Here is a 21,022-nt window from a genome sequence, read left to right on the forward strand (position 1 = left end):
AAATTAAAAACCCCAGAAGTTTTTGCTTGTGATCAATTTTTCTAACTAAAGTCTCCCTTAAACCAGAAGTTTCTGTGAGAGGATTTTGTTGATTGTAGAAGTTTATGGTTAACTTGGGCGCTTTGGCTGCGGAAGTCTTTCAAACACTGAGCTGCTGCTGCTGTGGGGTTGGTTATCAGCTTTTCAAAGGAGCTATTTTACTGTGTTGGTACAAAGTTGTGCAAAATATAATGAAGCTGTTACTGTCTTTATAGTGCTTCTAGAGGTTTCAGCAATTCAGATTTTATTAGCAATTACAAACAGTTTCACTAAGCTTTTAGTGAAATGTTTATTCTTCTTCTAAAACAGGCCATGAAAAAAAAAAATCTCATTTCTTAAAACCAGTTATTTGAACAACATTTTTATTCTAAAGGCCTAAATCCTAGGGCTTTTTTTTCTGAGAATTTTAACATTTTTGTCTGAAAATGACTTAATGTACTTTCTCAGCTTTTCCTGCTTCGTATCAGTGAATATTATGGTGTATATCTGGTGACAGGGACCATAATCTGTGAGCTTTAATGATTCAGGCCCCCTTTCTCTCAAGAACCACTGAAGTTGGAAAAGAAAACTCTATAATCCCGTGTCCTGACAATTTGACACAGTTAATTCCAACACTCTGACCTTATTTTCAGAGACTGGCTTGTGTTGTGAAAGCTCTTGCTAAACAAACTTGCCGTTCTCCTGCTGTTGATATCTTCTACTTCCTGTATCATTGGTTTGAAAAAAATTATTTATCTGCTCCTCTAATGTAAGATGTTCTAATGTAAAATGATCTAAGGTGACCTGATGCATTCTTTTAGGTGATTGAACTAAAAAAGAACCCTATAAACTTTCGAGAATGTGGGGGTTCACAGGTTGGTTTAGCTGGTACCCACTTTTACAAAAATAGTTGCATGACAGGCATGGAGTGACAAATGAAAGTATTTTTTCCAAATAAAAGAGTAGAAAATATTGTAAGGAACAGCCCAGAAAACACTGTCAGAAAATGTTAACTCCCGTTTTTTATTTCCTGTAGCAGTTCTGCCAAGTTTCACCATTGATTTTCAACACCAGCAAGTTTTCCCCGAGCCTGCAGAGCAGGCTGATGTACCCTGGCAGTGCTGAGCACACGTGTATGTGGCTGATCTTGTTGCACTAGGACATTGCCCACTGCTGTGTGTATTTTATGTGCAAGCTTTCTCCTGACACTGGCCCATAGTTTTCTCTCTGTGATCATAAATAGTTTTTACAGTATTTTCCAGTGACTCAGTGTAAAAGGCTTGTTGCATGTGCCAAGTTTGACTTCAAAAGGATGTGAACATGGCTGAATTATAAAAGCTGCACGTGACCCAGCACATGAATTGGTAGAACTGAAGAGGAAATGGCTGCCAGAGGTGTTTGGGTGGGCACTGCAGTTGGGTACAAATTAATCATTTTATAGCTGCCTCTGAATCTTTCCAGTAACCCCTCTGACCTTCTAGCTGTTTTCACGGGAGCCTCTTTGCACTTTCCTTATACTGTCAGATTTTCCCTCCTGCTTGTTAAAAATTTTAGGGGAAGTTTGGAGTGTCCCTTTAACCTAATTTTTTATTATTTGCTTTTCTGGATGTTTTTGCCCTTGCAACAACTGAAGTGCCTTACGAACTTGAAACAGCTCAGACTTCTGCAGGGATACTTTAGATTTCATTCCAGCAGTGACTTGCCTTTCTAGCTCATGTCCTCTTTGTCCCAGTGGGTGCAGTGGCCTGACTTGCTCTCCAGATGTGAACATTGGCAGGCTCTGCTCTATGTCACTGGCTTCATTTGGCTTTCTCAGAATGAGATTGTCACGCCTTCAAGCACCCAGATACTGTGTTGACTACCGTGGAGTTTACTTTTGAGCTACAAATGAAACCTTAGCTCTGGTTCCAGACTGGCAACCATAGAGTTGAGTTTCTGGTGTGCATTGATATGTCTGAGTTTTGCAGTTTTACTGAAACTGTCTTCCAAACAAGTGCTCTCTGTAGCTGTATTAGCAGCGTCTTCTGAATACAGAGCTCATCCTCTGCAGAGACTTTTCCAGCTTCTGAAATGTTCTCATCTTCTGTCTTTTGGTCTTCACAGTTGGCAGAAACAGTTCTTCACTTAGGCATTTTTCTAGTGTGTTCTGGAGGATTTTCAAGGGCAACTGGAGCTACTGTAGGTCTTTGAAGAGAGAGCTATGGTGAGGTGGCTGAACCAGATTGATCTTGGAAGGCTTGCCCACGTCTCCTGTCTCCTTTCTGAGCAATGTGCTGTTGGACAGAACAGGGAAGCCAGGGATGCCACCAGAATTCTCTCCTCTTTGGCTAAGATCATTGGCTGGAGGCTTTTTTTTGTCCTCAGTCCTGGAAAACTAAGTCAGCCCTGGTGGGAGTTGTACTCGGCTGTGGGTTTCCACCTAGATGAAGTTAAAACTGTGAGGAGATGAAATGGGCCTCTGTTTATGCTCCAGAAATCAGTGCATTTTAGGAAACTTGTTAAAATTACTGCCATGTCCAGTTATACCTGGACTCTTGTTGTTGTGCTCATACTGAAATGCTGAAACTTTCCATTGCTCCAGCTCCACTTTTTGAACCATTACTGATTTAAAAAAAACAACTATTTAATTTTCCTAACAGGCTAATTCATATTTACAGTTACCTTAGCAGAATTAATGAGATCATTTGCCATTTCAAAAATTTTTGAGATGCTTCTTATATGCTAAAATGTTGTTGTTTATGTGTATGGCCTCAGATAAAACCTCTTCAGAAATCATGGTACTCAAGAATGAGGCATCAGTGTATTGCACAGAAGGAGAAGCTAAACGCAGGAGGTGTGGAGTTGAGTGGGCAGGTGGCAGAACTGCAGAGCAAAGAATTAGTGGGTGAGCAGAGCTGCTGGGGTAATTTTGTCACTGCTTTTTCTTTTTTTTTTAAGTTAAATCACAGGTTTTGATTTTCGCAGGTAACCTGCAGTCTGTACCTCTTGCAGTAAGGCAACTGCCATAACTTGTGGATTGTGTTCCAGCAGTGACATCATTTTTCATTTAATAAATCCCAGAGTTTTACCCACGGATTGAATGAACCGTTGCCATTATAAGACAACCAACTACCTTTTAAAACAACCCTGGGAGTGCTGGAGCAATGATGGCCAAGCATTAAGAAAGAAAAAAAAAATAAATTCCTGTGAGAAAAGTGAGTAGGATCTGAGATTGTGTTAATCGATTTTACTGGACGTTAGATGTAGATTTCAGTTTTGTGGGTTTGGCTTTTGGCTGAGGTCTTACATCATGGGGCTCTCTTGCATTCTTTCACACTTGTGACTGTTAAGCCTTCGGGAAGGGCAGCTCTTCTGGCCCCGAGTGCTTTTGCTTGGTGCAGGCAGTAATGGGACACTCCTTTATGCATTTCGCAGCTTTCCATTAATTTATTTCTTTTACTGTGAAATCTCTTCTCCTGGTTGATTGCATTTGTAAGTAACTATCTGGTCCAAGGTTTTACCTCTGAAAATCTTCTTTTGGTGAGGGTAAACACAGAAATTCTGACCTGTGTTTGTGCGTAAGATGATGATCCTTTTTCTGGTTGGTATGTTTTCAGTGGCTTTATTTTTACTTCTTATCTCGAAGGTCTTTCCATTGGCTGTAGCACTAAGCTGAAAAAAGGTTCATGAAGTGAAATTTTTTAAGGGAAGGAGCTGCAGAATTCTAGTTAGAGAGGAGAGAGGAGGGAAGAACGGGTATGGTTGGTGCATGTATACTTCTGGCTCTGAAAGAACTTGTGTTTAATGCTTAGTTCTCCAAACTGGGCCTGATGCTCAAGTTGAAAATATGAAAAGAACAAAAGCTCTTTTCTGGGAAGAGTTAAGTTTAATTATTGGTGGCTGGAGATGCCTTGAGGCAGTGCTTAACATTCTGGGTGCCTTTGCTGAGTTGTTTCTAGTCTGAGGCAGAAAGTGAAGACTTAGCCACCTGCTTCTTTCCTTACTGACCGCTCTAAATGGGGGAAGAACTGGAGGATTTGCCAGCTACAGGCCAGGGTGAGAGAGGCCCTTTGTAGCCAGCTGGCCAGCAGGCTGCTGTGCTGGACTCCTCCAGAACCATAGCAGGAGGCAGAGCTGCTGCCACACTGCTTATGGAAGATGGGGCATCAGTTTTATGTGGGCATTGGTATAAAAATGATCTTTGGTTTGTCCCAAAGATTTCCTGCAGGGGGAAATAGATTGTCCAAGTAACCTTTAGGTAACAACCATGGCAAAAAGGTGGAGCATTCCTTGTTTTTCTCAGGAAGCCATGTCAGATGTCCAGGTTCTGTGGCAGAAGTGATGCTTGCAAAAGCAAAGGATCTCTTGCAGGTTGCCTGCTTGAAAGGTTTTTGGGGTGGAGTACTAAGGCATGAAAGGAAAAGGCTGCTCAGAGGAACAGGGAAGCATAAAGCTAGTAAAACCGGACAAGAAAGGGTTATGTGTTTAGGTGGCAGCCATTCAAAGTAGATGTGGTTCAAAGAGTCTGTTGGGCTGTTTGGAGGATTTGTTCATGTTACGAATACTTCATATAATTGGCTGACAGTCAAAGAGCAAGCTGCTGATGCTTTCAGGTTTTATTTGGGGTTTTTTTACCGGATTCGGATGACTTAAAAAATTCGGAGTGAGGAGCACTTAGGATTTTTCTCTGGAGATATATATAATTCTGTTTTGAAATATCACCTTAAATTCTTGTTTTCCTACCTCAGAGTAACATAATTGGTGTATTGAAGTAGATGCTTTTGCCATAAATGATCCCCATCAGGCGGAGAAGATATTCTGTATCAGTTGATTATAAATCCTTAAGTAATCTTTAACAAAATCAGCTCTTTCAGACTTAAGAGTTTGGGGAATAAATACAGTAAAATATGTTAGAAAACTAATATTAAGATATGGAAAATACTAGAATTGTATTTGAATTGGGTTACACAAGCTAAAGTTTACTCTTAAGCAATATTATGCATTGTGTTTGTATGAAGAGAAACATCTTACATGGTGACTGGAAAGCTCTGTAAATGGATTCTTGTTCTCTCTGCAAGTGAAACACACTCCTGCAGTACAACCATGTCAAGTCAGAGCTCTGCTTCTGCCAAAGGGAGTGTGAAACGTCTGTGATTTCTTCACTTGGAGGTACAGTAATACTTTTGGCATCTGTTCCTCAAGGCTCTGCAGGCTGGAAGTGAGTGCAAGCAAAACTGTCCCCTTCGGTGGGCCTCTCATTTTTCCTCTTCCTTAAGCAGCTGGCAGAGTTAGTGTGTTCCTGCAGGAGTGTGAGTTACTGCCACTCCGTGCCAGGGAGCAGAACAGCCGCCTTTAGAGAGAACAATGCTTTGTAGCCACCTTTGAACTGGTTCCTGAGGAGGGCCGAAACATTGCTTTCAATTAACAAACATTACTTAGCCCCAAACTGAAGCAGGCTCCCAGCTCACAGTCAGGATGTGTGTGGTTTTGGTCTGACATCCATCTGAGCACATGATGCTTGGTAAGTGCTGGAGCCTCCGTTATGATTCATTGGGGAGAAACATGGAAAACAATGTCTGTTTTTCAAGTGTTGGAGAAATGAATTTCAGGTTGGAGTCATGTAGAATGTTGCTAAAATAAACCTGCAAGTAGCTCGAGTACCCCTGCTAGCAGGGAAGTGAGGGTGCTGGTTCTGGCTGGTGTCACTGTCCCACTGCCTGATGTTTGCTCTGGTTCTCACCAGTATTAATTGCCAGCTATTTTTGAAGCCAGTGGAATTGCACTGGCATCTTCACCACTGAACATGGAGTCCAAAGTTACATGTGCTGAGTTTTAAAACACAGTGGAGCTGGGGGATGGCAAGGCTGTTTGGACAGCTGGATTTATTTGTACTGTATATTTTTAAGTTATTTTTCAAATGTGGTCAGAAATCCTTCTTTGTAATTTTCTGCCCTTATGTTTGAACTAAAAGATGCATCTTGGTACTTTTTCAGTGCATGTGCAGTTTTTAAGCTAATTGCCTTTAGTCAAATATAAATATCTTAAAACACATGCAATTTTGCCCCTTCAGACACAGCATCTAATATGGAAACAAGAATGGCTTTTCTCAAGAATCATATTTTTTAAAAAGGTAACAAACTTTCAGTTTCTAATAGATTATTTTTAAAGTTAAATTTTAAACTACAGTTATTTAATAATGTCAGATTGACTAACACTATAAATAATTTTATGTACAATTGTTTTACAAGTGGAGTCAGATGTCTGTAGGATTTGCTATTTATATTTCAATAGGAGGGACTCAGAAGAGCTGGTATATTTTCACAAGGGCAGAGCTATCATGTTACTATTCTACAGGGTGCTGTAAAATTTTCAGCTGGGCTCAGAAAAAGTATCTGCTGGGGAAGCAGAAGCTTCAGGTATTTTCTTTTTTAGCCGAGACTGTTTAATTGAAGGTAGATGAATTGAGGAGAGGATTTTTGAGGAGTGGAGTATAAGCAATTCCCTGCCCGGAAGAGGAGTTGTTCTAATTTAAGAAGGGGGAATTATTTGCCTACAGAAAGGGCCAGGGTGTGGTTTGTTGAGATGACTGGGATAATTCCATAATTTTAGGTATCTTTAGGGAAGGTTTGCCTCCTGTGCCGTGCTTCCTGGTGTCACACCGATCCCTTTTTCCAGTTTCTTGGTCTTTTCTTCCAAAAATCTTTGCAGAAATACGAGGTTTGGGTTATTTTGTTTGTTTTGTTTTTTGGTGTGCGTGTTTGGGTGTTTGTTTTTTAATACCAGTCCACCAATAGTTAGGACTGTGACTTTTTGTGTAAAGTTAGGATGAATGAAATAGGTGCTGTTTTGTAAAATGGAAAATATCTTTTGCTTGGGAATTTCAGTAGGTTTTGTCATCACTTAAGAGCCCTGCCCCCTTCCCTTCCTCCTCCCCCTCCTGTTAAATCCAGCACTAAGTTGTTGAAATCCCAGTTCTAAGAAAAAAAACCCAAACTGGTGTAGCTACATTTTTTGTTTCATTTTACAAGTATTTTTGGTGGAGGAAACAAAATTCTCCCTTTGAAAATCAGCTTGTGCTTATTGAAGTATAGTAATTCTGAACAGGGATTATTCTTTTTTTTTCTTTGAGGCCGCAAAAAGTAGGGATCTAGTGAAGCTGAATGTAGTTTTGCAGCCTCCCAATGTTATTTAAATTGTGCTAGACCACAGAGTATTTAGCTGAGGAGTTAGATTTTGGCTCCCAGCCAGCAGAGACACCGCATTGCAGCAAGAGGAACGAGCCACCTCCACACAGCGTTGCCTTTATCACTCCAGCAGTGATTTTAGCAAGGTCTTCTCATGTTCTTTCTTCCCAGGCTATCCAATGGCTGTTGTCCAGGCACAAAATCCCTCTGGAAAGGCGTCCTATTTATGCAGTCCCATGGCAGCCTCCTCAGGGGTGGGGAAGGATTAGTTTGTTGTGCTCAGTAGCCGTTTCAGGACTGTAATTCAAGCTGAGGCTACTGTACTTTAAATATAGAGCCTGTTGTGCTGCCCTGAAGTCACTCATTTGCATCAGTCATTATCTCAGAGCCCTGCAATCCTAAACTTCTTTCTCCTGCGTGCTGATGGGGCACAGCAGCCTTGGGAATTGACATGGCACCAGAGCTGGCAGAAGGGCCCAGTGCAGCCCTGTGGGAACCTATTTCCTGGTGGTTCCTGTGCTGCTTTGTTTGTGTCTAATCTGGCCGGTAAAGGAGGGTTCAAGAAGCACATGATTTTCAGAGAACATCTTGAGCATCAGCTGCGAAACCTTAAAGGTTAGATTTGTGTGGTGGATTCTGCTAATCTGCAACTCCTAATTTGTAAGGAATTAAAAGGGACAAGGGGGGTGGGAGGGATCTGAAAGGTTACAAATTGTATTGTTACTCTGTTGGCTCTTCCCTCCCCTGTCAGGGGAATTTGGCACAGGGAACAAGCTGTGTCCTGAGGTTCTCAAGTCACTGGTTGCCTAGTGCCATGTTAACCCTAGCTTGTACCATGATAAGTGAGTTGAGTTTTGATTCAGGCAGCAATTTTTAACTTGTAGAACCAGTGACTGGAGCAGGCCGAAGAACAGCACTGAAGGCTTGTGATGAGTTCAGCAAAGGTCCTGTTCCTGAACACAGCAGAGATCTGGACCCTCACCTCTAGAAAATGATAGCTCTTCTAGCTCTTACCTTAGAGGGGCCACAAAGGTGACAAAGGTGTGAGAACAGTTTTAGCTGAAGAAAGTAGAATCCTGGAGAAAAAAGGTTGTTGAAGAGGGAGATGAACTAAGGAGTGGCATGAGGATGATAAGCAGGGAGTGGTGGCTTTCTGTCTCTTCTAAGGCAAGAACTAGGGCAGTAGCAGACCAAGCCATTAGATTGTAAGTTGAAAAGGAACAAAAGGAGCCTGTGAGAAGGTACTTAACAAATCACCTAGTTTAACCCGTGGGATCCACTGCAGGAGGATGCTGTCCAGGCCAGAAGTTGGCATGGTCTCAAAAGGTACTTCAGTGCTGTGTGAGCCCCCCTGGCTCCAGGGGCAGGACACCCCCACCCCCTACCGGGGTGTTCCCCCATGAGGCTGGGAGCACAGGGTGACCCTGCCCCCTTGGGTGCTGCAGGTGTCTGGGTGGTGGTGGAGGATGAGTGTCAGCAGCAGTGCTGGTTTTATCTTGCACGATAGGGAGAAACTAACTTGAAGGTAAAATACAATTATTGTCTGTTTCTAACCAACACGCAGCAGTAAGTAACCATCAGATACATCTCAGTAATTATTTCATTTATGTAAGCCTGCCAGGGTTTTCATAGCATTTTTGTTGATAAGCTTTGGGGCTCCTTCTTTTCCTTTGTTGGCAGGGCTTTTTATCCCTGCCTCAGCTGTTAGCATTCCTTTTTGAGAGACTTTCTCAGACATTGAAACATGCTTCTTGGAGTTGAAATGTACTTTAATATTGAATACTATTCATACATGTTAATTTGTAGTATTACAGAAAACATTTTTCTGTTTCTTTACTGTCTCTGCCTGACAATCCTCTGATGTAAAAATCAGAGGATTTTTAAAGATCATAGTATCATAAAGTGCTCCTGCATATTAATTTGCTATGATGTGCTTTAAAAAGTGGGGGGAAAAAAAAAAAACCTTGTAAGTGGATTTTCCCATGGAATACAGAGGACCCTTCACTGTGGCTTCAAGAGCTTCTGCAGACAGTGTGTGTTTTGCACAGAGCCAGCTCTCTCCTCTCACACTCTTGGTGTGTCAGACAGAGTCTGCACTCCCCAGAGGGGCAGGAGGTGTGGCAGGTGACAGCTGTGACCACCCTGGTGTGCTCTGGAGAGCCAGTCACACCCACCCGTGCTCGGGTGAGAGGTTCTGTGTGGCTGCCTCCACCAGTGGGAATAAAGAACCTTTCCTTGGAGTCACTTTTCTGCCTCTAATGGCAACACTATTGCTGGGTGGAAGTTCCGGTATCTCACACATAAGTACAAGATCAGTATTGCTTGAATTGCAGGGGATGAGAGGTGAGCACATCTGCTGAGATCTACTGTTCAGTAGTGGCTTGAAATTACTCTTTAAAGAACGGTTGCCATTAGATGATTCTGAGATAAGTGCAGCGTAGTTTGCTTTTCCTTCATGTTCTGCTCTGAACATCTTGCTTCGTGCCTTCACTCACAGCATTTTGCTGATCTCAGCCCTGTCTTCTGAGTGAAATGAGCTTTTCTTGGGCTTCAGCAGTGCTGAGAGAATACTGCAGTGCATGGAGGCAGAGTGAGATTAATAGTATGTTAAATGAGATGTCTGATCCTAACAAAATGGGATCACTTGTCACTTGGTGCATTTAGATGAGTGACTGAAGAAATTCTAGGCTGGAGAAAAATATTAATTGCCAGAGCTTGCAAATGTGAATCATTGGGTTGTCTCTGCAGGGAAGTGGCTGGATAGACCGGGGGTGCTTCACTGAGGGTACCCCTGTGCCCTCTGTACCCCTCCTCACAACCCGACGGAGCTCTTTGCCTCGTGCTTCTTTACGGGGTGTAATGTGGCAGATCTCATTACAGCCTGTGACCATAGTAAGTCCTGTGACCTGTTTTTCTCTCCTGTGTCAGAAACAAGACTGCCAATGGGGACTACCGGAAGGAGCACCGGGAGAGGAGTCGCAGCCCCATAGAGAGGGCTGCTGCCCCCACCATGAGCCTCCACGCCAACCACATGTATGCCTCAATCCCAAGCTTGAGCATGGATCAACCCCTAGCACTGACCAAAAACAGCATGGATGCAACCCGGACAGTTGGCATCACACCTACACTGACTTCTGTGGAACGGCAGCAGGTACTGGCTTCTAGGTTGACCAGACCTCGGGGTGGCTGTAGGAATCCTGTCTGTAGGCACACTGAGGACACCTCAGATGTAAGCATGTTGTGGGGTGCAGTGGGGAGGCAGAACCATTCTTCAGACAAAACCTTAAAAAACACACAATGAGTGTCACAGCTCATTGTGTTCAGTGCCAATCAATCACTGAATTTTAAACCTGTCACAGGTCTCTTGGCCTTCCTGCCTTTGTGATGCTTTGCTAAGCTTGTGATTGCATCTGCTTTTCTTGGGAATGCAAAGCCTGTGGTGGAGCAGATCTCCACTACCTGCTGGGCAGTGTCTGACCAGCTCACCTGGGCTCCTCTTGGCAGTCACTGCCTGCTTCCCAACCCTGTCCCACCTGCCTCCTGCAGGAATTGCTGCAGAAGACCTGCAAGACAGAAGGGGTACCAGATTTCCCAGGTGAAAGCAGCTGGAATGCCCTTAGTTGTTTCAGCCAGCCCAAAGCTTTCAGTGCTTTCTTAAGAGCAGTGTGGCATCACTGTTCCATAGTGACTTCACCTAAAGCAAAGTAATGACTTTTAAATGATTTATTTCAGTTTATTTCCATATGCTGGAGTGTTTTGCTTTGGTTTGGTTTTGCCTGGGTGGCTGGTTTTTGCTTTCCCAGCTGGTGTGTTGTGTCTGTTTTCCTTCACAAGGCTGAAGATGAGCCATCTCTCTGCAGTTTATACAACAGGTTTTCACATGTGTCAGACCCACTTTTATCCCTCTCACAAGTGGAGACAGAAAGGATAACTGAGTTGGGATGAGCTGTAGTGTTGAGAAATTAAACTGGCCCATGTACCTAAGTTCTTCCTGTCCTTCCTTCCTCCCTCCTCTATTGTGATGCCCTGCAGAGGATAAACGCTTTGAGGGGATGATCTTCCAGAGTTTGGGCTATTTCATGTGCAGTTTATGCCAGTCTCTTTTCACTGCAGCCACACACCCTCCATCTCCATGGAGGTCGGTGCCTTGGCTGCTCCTTCCCCTGTGGCGGTGCCAGATGCTGGACACCGGTGCTGCTGATCCCCTGCCTCACTTGGCAGGCAGATTGCAGAGCTATTGTTCTCGGCAGTTCTTTGCTCTCCCTTCTGTGCTGACAGAGGAGGAAGGGACAGGCTTCCACTGACGACACAGCTGCCCTTTGACAGCACCTCCCCTGCCTCCCAGCTCAGCAGCTCACACCACCGACACTCCTCTGTTCTGCCCTGTTTGACTTGGGCTCATTCCTGCTGCCCATTACCAGATTCCTCTCTCGCTTTTGTTATCTTTGACATTTTGAGCTAGATTACAATCTGTTTTCTTGGGAAAATGGGATGTTGAGGTAAGACCTTGCTAAGGGCACACAGTAGAAATCAGACAAACAAAAAAAAGTGTATTGAAAGAAAGAAACCGTAGTTTGATGATTTGTTGTTTTGGTTTTCTTAACCTTAACATGTTGAATGGGATTTAATTTTACTGTTTCTAATAAAGAGGTGGAGAAAAAAGTACCATTTTAGGCAGCGTAGGGTCATTCAGCTGCTGTAGTCACTGTTACTAAACTCTCAGATTATCTCAATATTTGCATATGAACACGTGCAGTTTGCTCAGTGCACCTGTACACACAGAACCATACCTGGGGAGTCTGTAAGGTGCCTCATCCTGCCCCAGGACCTTCTGGTGTTGGTACATGCATCCTCAGGAAAGCTTTGGTATTGCTTCTCTCTGCTTCCCACCTCTTGCATGTCTGAAAATTTAAGCTTAAATACACTTGCTCAAAAACTATCTTCAAAAATAGGTACTTCCACACATTCACTGCTTCCAGGAAAATCCAATTATTCACTTTTTTCTTTACTGCACTGACAGCAAAGTAGAAAGGTAAATAGGGTGTAAGTAGCATCGTTCCCATTGTGTCTAGACAGGGTGTTAAACCTTCCCTTGAGAAGTCATCTCTTTTTACTTCCATCTTGCTCTCACTCCATCTAAAGCACAATTAAAACTCTTTCCTCCTTCATTGACTCTCTAGGGTGGTAGCTAAAGCAGTGATTTTTTTGTGGGTTTGCTGCACAGATCTGTAAAATGGACAAGATATTTAAAGCCTGTTAATTGCCTTAATACTGTTAATCTTTTGGGCACTTAATTATCTTGCAGTGAGTATAGCAAGTTGGACTCCTTGTATCATAAAACATACCAAGCAAAAATATTCCAATGTTCATGTTATTTCCCTGGAGCCATCTGGAGAAAATGGGACAGGCCTTTTTATTTAAGAAGAGTATTTTATGTTGTGCAATGTATACATTGTGGGATTAGGATTATGTGAGTAGAGGTTTCAGGGGATGTGCACGTGTTGAGAAAGAGAAAGGATGGTGCTAATTAAGTTGTGCTGGAAAGGCAGATGAGCTGCAACAGGGAAGTACTTGGGGTCAGGACTTGCTGGGGAGCTCTTCAGATGTTACACACTGGGAGCTTGTTTAGTGGCTGAAGGACAGGGTACAGAGTTGGGCCAGGAAAGCTCCACTTATGATTGAAAAATGATGCCATGAAATCTTGGTTAACCTGAAGAAATCAAATACCTGTAAAATTCCTAAAGCCCTTCTGAGCCCTGGAATCACAAAGAAATGCAGCATTGAATGAATCAAGTGCTTAATGTGAGGACATTTGGTTCTGCATGTGGGATGCCTGGGAAGTTGAAACAGTCACTGTAAAAATCACTTTAATGCTTTTAATGATTTGCTTTTATACTGCCTGTTTGCTAGAGGGCCACTTGCCACTTAAATAAGAGCCATTATGGAAGCGCAACGTGTTCTTTAGTCAGACAGAGAAGTAACAGCTGCATATTTGGGGGTTTAATGTGCTTTATTGACCTGGCTGGTCGATGGGATGTTTCCCTGCTGGGCTCCAGTGTGTACATCTGGAGGGATCGTGCAGTGAGCTGGGGCCTCCGTGGGTGACAGTTCCCTTTTCTCTCCCGCAGAACCGTCCGTCCGTCATCACCTGCGCTTCCGCCAGCAGCCGGAACTGCAACCTGTCCCACTGCCCCATCGCGCACAGCGGCTGCGCGGCCGGGCCGCCCTACAGGAGACCTGCCAACAGTAAGTGACCTGCTGCCTGGGCAGGGCTGCGGGAGAGTTCATCACCTCACTTAGCCTCAACTAACCCTTAGTTGGAACAGGAACCAAGGGAGGTGACCCTGGTCACCTCTTTGTATCCCCTCCCCAGCCGGCACTCCTGTGCCACAGCACCAGTTCAAACCTAGGGAGCCACAGGGGCTCTTTTTCTTGTCTTGAAAAGCTTAAAATAACAACCCCCCCCCCTCAGCAAATAAGTAATTGGGTTTATTTTAGACAGGCCGAGCAGATACAACCCTGCTCTCATCTGAGGAGCTGTTGTTTCTTTCCCCAATCTCTCAGCAGTCAGTAGCCTTCTAACATTCAGCTGCAATCATGACAATCTTTCCCTGTAGCTGCAAATCCTCTTCCAAAGCCCGTGCCCTCCACCTTTCTCTGCAGAGACAACACACAAAGCTTTGCAGGGCAGTTGCTATAGCAACCCAAGCAGGGAGCTTTCTGCCTTCTGTGCAATTAGTACTTTTCCGTGAAATCTTTTCATGCAGCACTTGCTGGGGAACCTTGGGGTGTTTCTTCTCACTTTCTCTTGCTGTGCATCCCAGGGAAGGCACAGCCCCTCCATGCCAGGTCACACACCTGCTGCTGCAGAGCTTTCACGGCCAGTCCCTTCCAGGCTGCTGCAGCCCCCATGGGGCAGGGTAACAATACTAGCATGAAGGAGGCAGGAACCTACAGTCCAGAGTAGGGTATTAGTTGTGGTTTGTTTTAATAACAACAAGTGTATTGTTGAAAACTAGAATTAGAAGCTGAAAGGCTGAAGCAAGACATGGGTTTTTTATTTACAGGCTGAGAGAAATCAATAGTTTGGGATGTAAGATTTTAGGAGTTTTCTAGAAATCTGCTGTTACTCATCCAAGGAAAGCTGGTTCATTGAGCCCCTGGTTGCATTTACATGGCTTGGGAATAGTGGTGTTTTCAGAACATACTTGTCACTTAAAGAGGTCTTTGTGCATGACACGTTCATGTTAGGACCCATCAAGCCCTGCTGTAACATGGACAGTGATGTGGATCCCGACCCTGTCCAGTATTTTTGAAAGATAAATCTCATTTAGCCACACAGATACATTGTTTCTGAATGGTAAAACTGCAACTCTCTCATCCTTACCCTGAGGAATTTTTACTATTGTCATTCAAAACCTGATTTTTTTTTAAGGTTCTTTGTTCCTCTTGTCATAGTGTTACACCATTTTATGCTCACAGCACCTAATGCAGAGGTAATGATGCACTTTTAGTTTTCTGAGTGGCTCCTAGAACAAGGATGTGAAATGAGAGGGAACCCTGAACTCAGCTGTGCCTGTGCTGTCATTTCCAGTGGAGTTGCCTCACATCTGACTGGTACCAGCAGGCTTGGCAGCTGATTTTAAAGCACTGGCTTCATCTTTAGGTCTCTTTAAGCCTAAATATAAGTTCTGTGTGATTGTTCTGGGAGAGGGTTTCCATAGAATCAGAGCAGTAGCTGTTACTAGCTTGAGGGAGAGTTATAATGCTGTATAAAATGCTTACCTGGTGCAGGTCACAGGAATGCAAAAATAACTCCATTTATTACTTTTTGTTTCACTCCTGTTATCTTCTTCCCCACCCCACTCACTACCAGTTCTCTAATGATGTCAAGATGTCTTGCTTGAATGTTGACATAGTAGGAAATATTGCATGGAGTGATAGGATGAGGGGGGGATGGCTTTAAGCTGGAAGAGGAGAGATTGAGGTGAGACATTAGGAAGAAATTCTTCACCGTGAGGGTGGTGAGACCCTGGCCCAGGTTGCCCAGGGAAGCTGTGGCTGCCCCATCCCTGGCAGTGTTGAAGGGCAGGTTGGATGGGGCTTGGAGCAACCTGGGCTGGTGGGAGGTGTCCCTGCCCATGGCAGGAGGGCTCAGACTAGATGATCTTTAGGGTCTCAGTGTGGGATGCTGTTAGAAGGGGGGGTCCTGCATGCAGTGCCTGGTGGCAGGACCCTGCCCTGACGCAGCCTCTGCCTCTCCCCCCGCAGCCAGCGCTGCCTGCGACCCGGTGGTGGAGGAGCATTTCCGCCGGAGCCTCGGCAAGAACTACAAGGAGCCTGAGCCCGTGGCAAACTCTGTGTCCATCACAGGAACAGTTGACGACCACTTTGCCAAAGCACTTGGGGACACGTGGCTGCAGATCAAAGCTGCCAAGGACGGAGTCTCCAGCAGTCCCGAGTCTGCCTCCCGGCGGGGCCAGGCCTCCCCCTCCTCCCACATGGTCAATCACAATCACTCGCCCTCTGTGGTCTCATGAAGAGGACCCTCACCTCGGGGGATTTGCATGGTTTGACTGAGCTTTGAACAGTGCTTAAATAGTGTTGGGGGAGGGGAGATTAGTTTTCAACACACATTTTTGTGTACTCACTTTTTATTTGTAAAAGGGTGCCCTTAAAGATGATAGCAGGAACTATTTCGTAAAGATTCAGATGATGTAGCATCCTTTTGTTTTTTTCCTGCCTCAGTTACCAAAGAAACCTCTGATGCAAATCTGCTGCCCCTTACAAAGTAATGCACACTAATCCACAAAAGCCATTACTCTTAGTTGGTTGACCCAAATGCTTTTTTGCTTTTACTTGCTTCTTGAGACTAGAATTTGTCTGGTTTGCTTACATTGCTTTTTTTTTTTTCCCTCTGTGAAGTAATTTTGTATGTATATACTTGAAAAGAACTGTCATGTATGATTTGCACTATTGGAGGAGGACTGAAGTTGCATAGCAACTTTCTGGAAGATGCTAATATTTTGAGGGCAAACTGCTGAAAAAAGGGTTTAAGGATGACATTTCTATCAGTTTGATTTTTCTTAAAAGCAAAACAGCTTTGGAAGGGGAAGTCTCATACAGGTTATAGGTCTTTCTCTCTTTAGATTTCAGGTGCTTAGTGCTTGCAACTGGACTGCATAATTTACAGAACACGGGCATTTTTTTCCTAAACACTGCAGTTTGTTAGAATAGAGCTGAGGTTGGAGGGTTCAATAGTGCTTAACGATGCATGTTTTATGAAAAATAGCTGGTATCTATTAATGTATAGACAGTAAGAATCATAATACTTATTAGCTTTTCTTCAGAATTAGTTTATTTTTGTCAGTAACAATCCTAGATATACTTACTGCTGGTACAGTTGTACTCTATGATATTTGTATTTGATACTCACTCTAGTAGCAGCCAGCAAAGAGCTCAGCCTCAGGACAGGCCTCAGACAACGCAGTTCCGAGCTGCTGCAGACTGGTGCAGACTGGTGCAGACTGGTGCAGACTGGTGCAGCTTCACCCCTGGCCGAGTCCCTGCTCCTGGCTGCTCCACAGGGATCTGCTTCCTAAACCAAGTCTGTGTGATCCACCTGGAACCAGCTGCAGGAACTGCTACCGTTGCGTATCTTGGCTGGACAACAGATTGTTACAGTTTGTGAAATATGATCTTTTAATATTTTTTTTTAAGCTTTTTCATAAACCTATGCCAAGTTGCAGCATACATTCCTCCATTAGCAAACTTTATACAGGTATTACTGCATTTATTATCATTTGCTATATTAATAGCTACTAACTAGAAATTAGGCAATAGAGGCAGGCATAGAACCACAGCTGTGCTAGTACTAAGAGCTTCTCTTCTTGTTAAGTGTAACTACTCTCCCCCAGACATTCCATCTTCCCAGTACAGTTGCAACTAGGGCTTTTTTTTTATACTGGGTTACCTGAAACAATTGGTTCAGTGTAGAAAGTTAGAACTAGTTGGAAGATGAACTACACGTGATGTATTATGGACTATGTTACAGTATTGGGTCCATTGTGGCTTTTATTTTATGGTTGTTTTTCTTTCAAGTTAAGCTATTTAATTTGGTCAAAGGTGCCGGGTAGAAGGAGATCAGGAGATTGGCTCTTACTCTGGTTGAGAAGGTGGCTGCTCAATTTTCTTTAAAAAAAAATGGAAAAAAAAAAACAAAACAACACAAAAAACACTCAAGCCCCCAGTTTTACACATTTCACTACCATCTTACTGGGTAGTCAACGCTTCCTTGCTTTGGCATTCAGTACCCTACTCTGTAGGAAGATTGTTAAGAGAACACTTTTTTATATAGGTAACTTTAAGACCATCGTTACGCTGTGCGTAAAGAATGTACAGAGAAATTTGTAGGTATTTTTTGAGGAACAATTAATTTGTTAATGATATGTAGCTATTTAATTTTTTTTCCCTTTCCTTTATTGTAATCATTCATTATTATTTTTTTTTTTTCGTTTTGTTTGGAGAAAAAAGTTGATCTTTTTTTTTTTTTGTTGTTGTAGATTTGTCTGTAATACAGTAAAAGTGCAGGAACACAGTTATTCTATGAGAACACTGCATTAGCATTAATAGCCACTAGTTTGTTATTGCTACAGGCTACTGAGCATTGTAACAGTAAAATACTAATACTGTAGATGGACTCTGTGGAAAATGTGACTCCTATATTTCTTTGTAAACACAAATCATGTTTTTAAAGCTAATATTTTCAATAATAGCTGTTTTACACGGTTACATTTACTTATCTGAGATAGGTAAATGGATTTGAGGGCAATAAAGATTTCATGTGATACGTTCCAGTAAAACGTCTATTAGACACAATCATGTCCTGAAAAGCCAAAGGGTTGGGGGGAGGTGGAAGGAAACAACTGAACTCACCACCTGAGGCGGTGGTGAAGTTTCTTCACAGAGCCAGGTTCTCTACAGTTCAGTTTGAAAGATTCTCTGTGTTTGTAAATCTGTAATATACCTTCTTCTGTGGCCTCCTTTCACCTGGGAAACAACAAAGGTTTGGCAGGCCTTTTTTTTTTTTTTTTTTTTTTTTTTTTTTTTTTTTTTTTTTTGTACTTAAAAAGTAGCCTTAAAGAACAATAAAGTGCTCTTAAATCACAGGGGTGTGCAGGCTCTTCTGTGCTGCCTGGGGAGACAGGAGGTTGGGGTCTTGTGCTTCACCAGCTGGAAGCAGAAAGAAGCTGCTCTTCCTGTCACATTGTCCTGAGGAAGCCCCTGGTGGATGGAACTGTCCCCCCCTGGAGGGCTGGTCCCTGGGGTCTAGTAACAAGCTGCACCTACAGCAGAGATGGGTGGAAACACCCCTGGCTTTGGGAGGACATCTCAGGCCACCAAGCAAGTCCTGGAGCATCTGCCCAGCATCGCTCTCCTTGGGGGCTGTTCCTGTTCCTAACGTAGGCACCAGGAGCAGCTCCTGAACAGGGACCCTTTGGGAAAGGCTCAGCTAGTCCACCATTTCTGCCTGGAATGTTTGTTTCTGAAAGCCCAGGACCTTGCTTTGATTTTCTTTTATTCCTCAACATCTGCAAGTTTTACCTAGAGGAGGGAAATGCTCCCCTGAAGATGAGCTGTATTTCCACCCACGCTCTTGTGTTTTGGGTGAGCAGCATTTCACTACCAGCTCTTCATTTGGACAATGCTAATCCTTAAAAAAAAAAAAACTTAAAAAATCAATGCTCTAATTACCTGGTTTTGAGAAAGTTCAGTGGAACCAAGCAAGAGCCTTCAGAGGAGTTTCAGCCTGGAAGGTAGCAGAGGTGTCTCCAGAATAAAAAAAGGAACCCCCTAAAAAAAAAAAGGAGATACAAGTTACTGTTGTATCAGAAGATCCTGAATGGTCTGAAACCCAAGGCAGACGTGTTGGGCATGTGCAGCCTTGCAGCCACTGGCTATTCCTGGGGTGTGGGAGATTCCATGAGAACACATCAAGAATGATTAGTTTAACACATCTGAAAAACATCCCTCTCTAAATACCCATGGAAAGCAGCCTAAATACAGGCTTTAAGAGCTTTTGGGAGGGAGGCCAACGACAACAAGCCTCACACGCCTCTCAGTCTGCTTTCTGAGGGGAGCTGGTTTCCTTTTAGGAAAAAGTCAACAGTTTGGGGGCTACATGAAACAGGCCCAGCAGCATTGCTATCTTTCAGGTCAGTAACTTCTTGAGTGTTCTGTTTTCTACATGGTGAAAGGAAAAAAACCCAGTAATTCTTTTTCCTACCACATGACTTTTCTAATTAGCAGCAAGCAGTCATTTTGCACAAAGGGGCAGTGCCTGGGCCTAGGCAACCTGGGCCAGACACACACCTAGTGAGAGCTCCACTGTCTGGAATGGCTCACCTTTCTCTTCCAGCTGAACTAAAGGCAACTTCCAGCTCTGTGTTTGTAATCTTCCCCCCCATTATTTTTACTGATAAACCAGGATTTTAATTTTAGAAAACAGACCTGACATCACAAATATACAAGGGATTAAGTTTGGCTCTTTCTGGTCAGGATCCTGAACACAACTGCTGAGTTGCCAGCTGCTTTAGCTGTGAAAATGAACTTTATGTACCAGGAACTAGAAACAGGACAGACCCTGACAGACACACCAGTGGTTCAACAGGAGCTTATCACGGTGTGTAGGCACGTTGGCAGTGGCTGCTTCCTTGCTGACCCTGTTCTGGCAGCAACCCTGGTAAATAACCACCAAACCTCCCCAGCAGATCATGCATCTGACCCATAGGGCTGACTGGACCTCATGCAAGGTGTATTTCCTTTAAAGCTACATCCACACCAAGCAGCAGATGGAGTGTCCAGGGGGTACCAGGGTCTGTGATCCCACCAGGCTCTGTGCTGACTGCAGCACATGGAAGCCAGGCAGCTGCAGAGACCCTGCTGCTCAGCTGCTGGGCTGTAAAACTGGCACTTGCACTAAACTCCAAACTGTCACCAGGGCCCTGTCATGGGTGGGGCTATCACTGCACTGGGGCTGTCACTGCAGCAGGGCTGAGCACTGCCAGAGGGGTGCAGGGGGTGGGAACAAATCCAGCTGCTCCTTGGAAGCCAAATCAGTCAACAGAGATGTCAAACTGTCCTTCAGCCTTGTCCAGCAGCCTCAGAGCAAGGGCAGAGCAGGGAGAACTCGCTGCTCACGCTGTGCTAAGTCTTTGGGTTACCTGAGGTGTCCCACAGAGGCTGTGAATGGAGGCTGTGCTGTGCTGCTTAACCTGATACCCTGGCAGAACTCACAAGTCCTTTAGCTGTTAACTGGGTAAGAGCTCTGCTCACCAGAGCTGGCACATCCGTGCTTGGCTGCGGGGAACTTTCACCACTATCTTTAGATCCTTCTTGAGGAACAGTGAAAGCAGAGACCAGCCTGCACCACCGTGATGTACAGGAGCTCCTGTTTCATCTGGCTTTGACACAGAGCCAGGGATGTCACTCCTGGGGGCTGCAGCTCCTCCCTTAGCAGAGGGTTATTCCACAGCTGGAGTGCAGTGTGTGGTGGAGCACACTTTAGCCCCGAAGGAGCCATGACAGAAGATAGACCAGTTTAATAACTAAATCATTCTTTAACCTCTCCTTTACTGGGAACATGCTGCCCCTCTGTGCAACAGATATCCCAAGTGCATTTCCTGGCTATAAGACAGCCAAGATAGATAATTTAATGGCTTATTTTTAACATCAGTTACACAGAGCTCCACACTGGGTGGCTCATGCCAGCTCTCCTGCTTGCCTTTGGTGCTCTCCTGACCCAGCACAGCACTATGTGTCTCCAGAGATGCAGGAGGGAG

General features: G+C 44.1%; 3 protein-coding genes across 15 annotated transcripts in view; 1 reads left to right on the forward strand and 2 right to left on the reverse strand.

Moving 5' to 3' along the window:
- VGLL4 (vestigial like family member 4) overlaps positions 1-18,030 on the forward strand; it is a 99,146-nt gene extending 81,116 nt beyond the window's left edge. For all 3 annotated transcript variants that reach the window (XM_051627112.1, XM_051627114.1, XM_051627113.1), the window contains 3 exons: positions 10,110-10,332; positions 13,310-13,427; positions 15,453-18,030. In XM_051627112.1, the coding sequence (XP_051483072.1) occupies positions 10,110-10,332; positions 13,310-13,427; positions 15,453-15,721 (610 nt within the window). In that variant the 3' untranslated portion in view covers positions 15,722-18,030. The remainder of the gene's footprint in view (positions 1-10,109; positions 10,333-13,309; positions 13,428-15,452) is intronic.
- TSEN2 (tRNA splicing endonuclease subunit 2) overlaps positions 1-21,022 on the reverse strand; it is a 603,350-nt gene that overhangs the window by 488,678 nt on the left and 93,650 nt on the right. The gene's annotated exons all lie outside the window — the stretch shown is intronic.
- The window catches only part of ATG7 (autophagy related 7), a 119,694-nt gene continuing 115,446 nt past the window's right edge, over positions 16,775-21,022 (reverse strand). For 8 of the 9 annotated variants that reach the window (XM_051627089.1, XM_051627088.1, XM_051627086.1 and 5 more), the window contains 2 exons: positions 18,936-19,034; positions 18,149-18,230 (listed from right to left, as the gene is read on the reverse strand). The gene's annotated coding sequence lies outside the window, so the exon portion shown is untranslated. Of the gene's footprint in view, positions 16,845-18,116; positions 18,231-18,935; positions 19,035-21,022 lie in introns of those variants that run through there. The other variant, XM_051627082.1, reaches the window with a different exon arrangement.

The sequence above is a fragment of the Apus apus genome, chromosome 9 (genome assembly GCF_020740795.1).
Source record: "Apus apus isolate bApuApu2 chromosome 9, bApuApu2.pri.cur, whole genome shotgun sequence".
Classification (NCBI taxonomy): Eukaryota; Metazoa; Chordata; class Aves; order Apodiformes; family Apodidae; genus Apus; species Apus apus.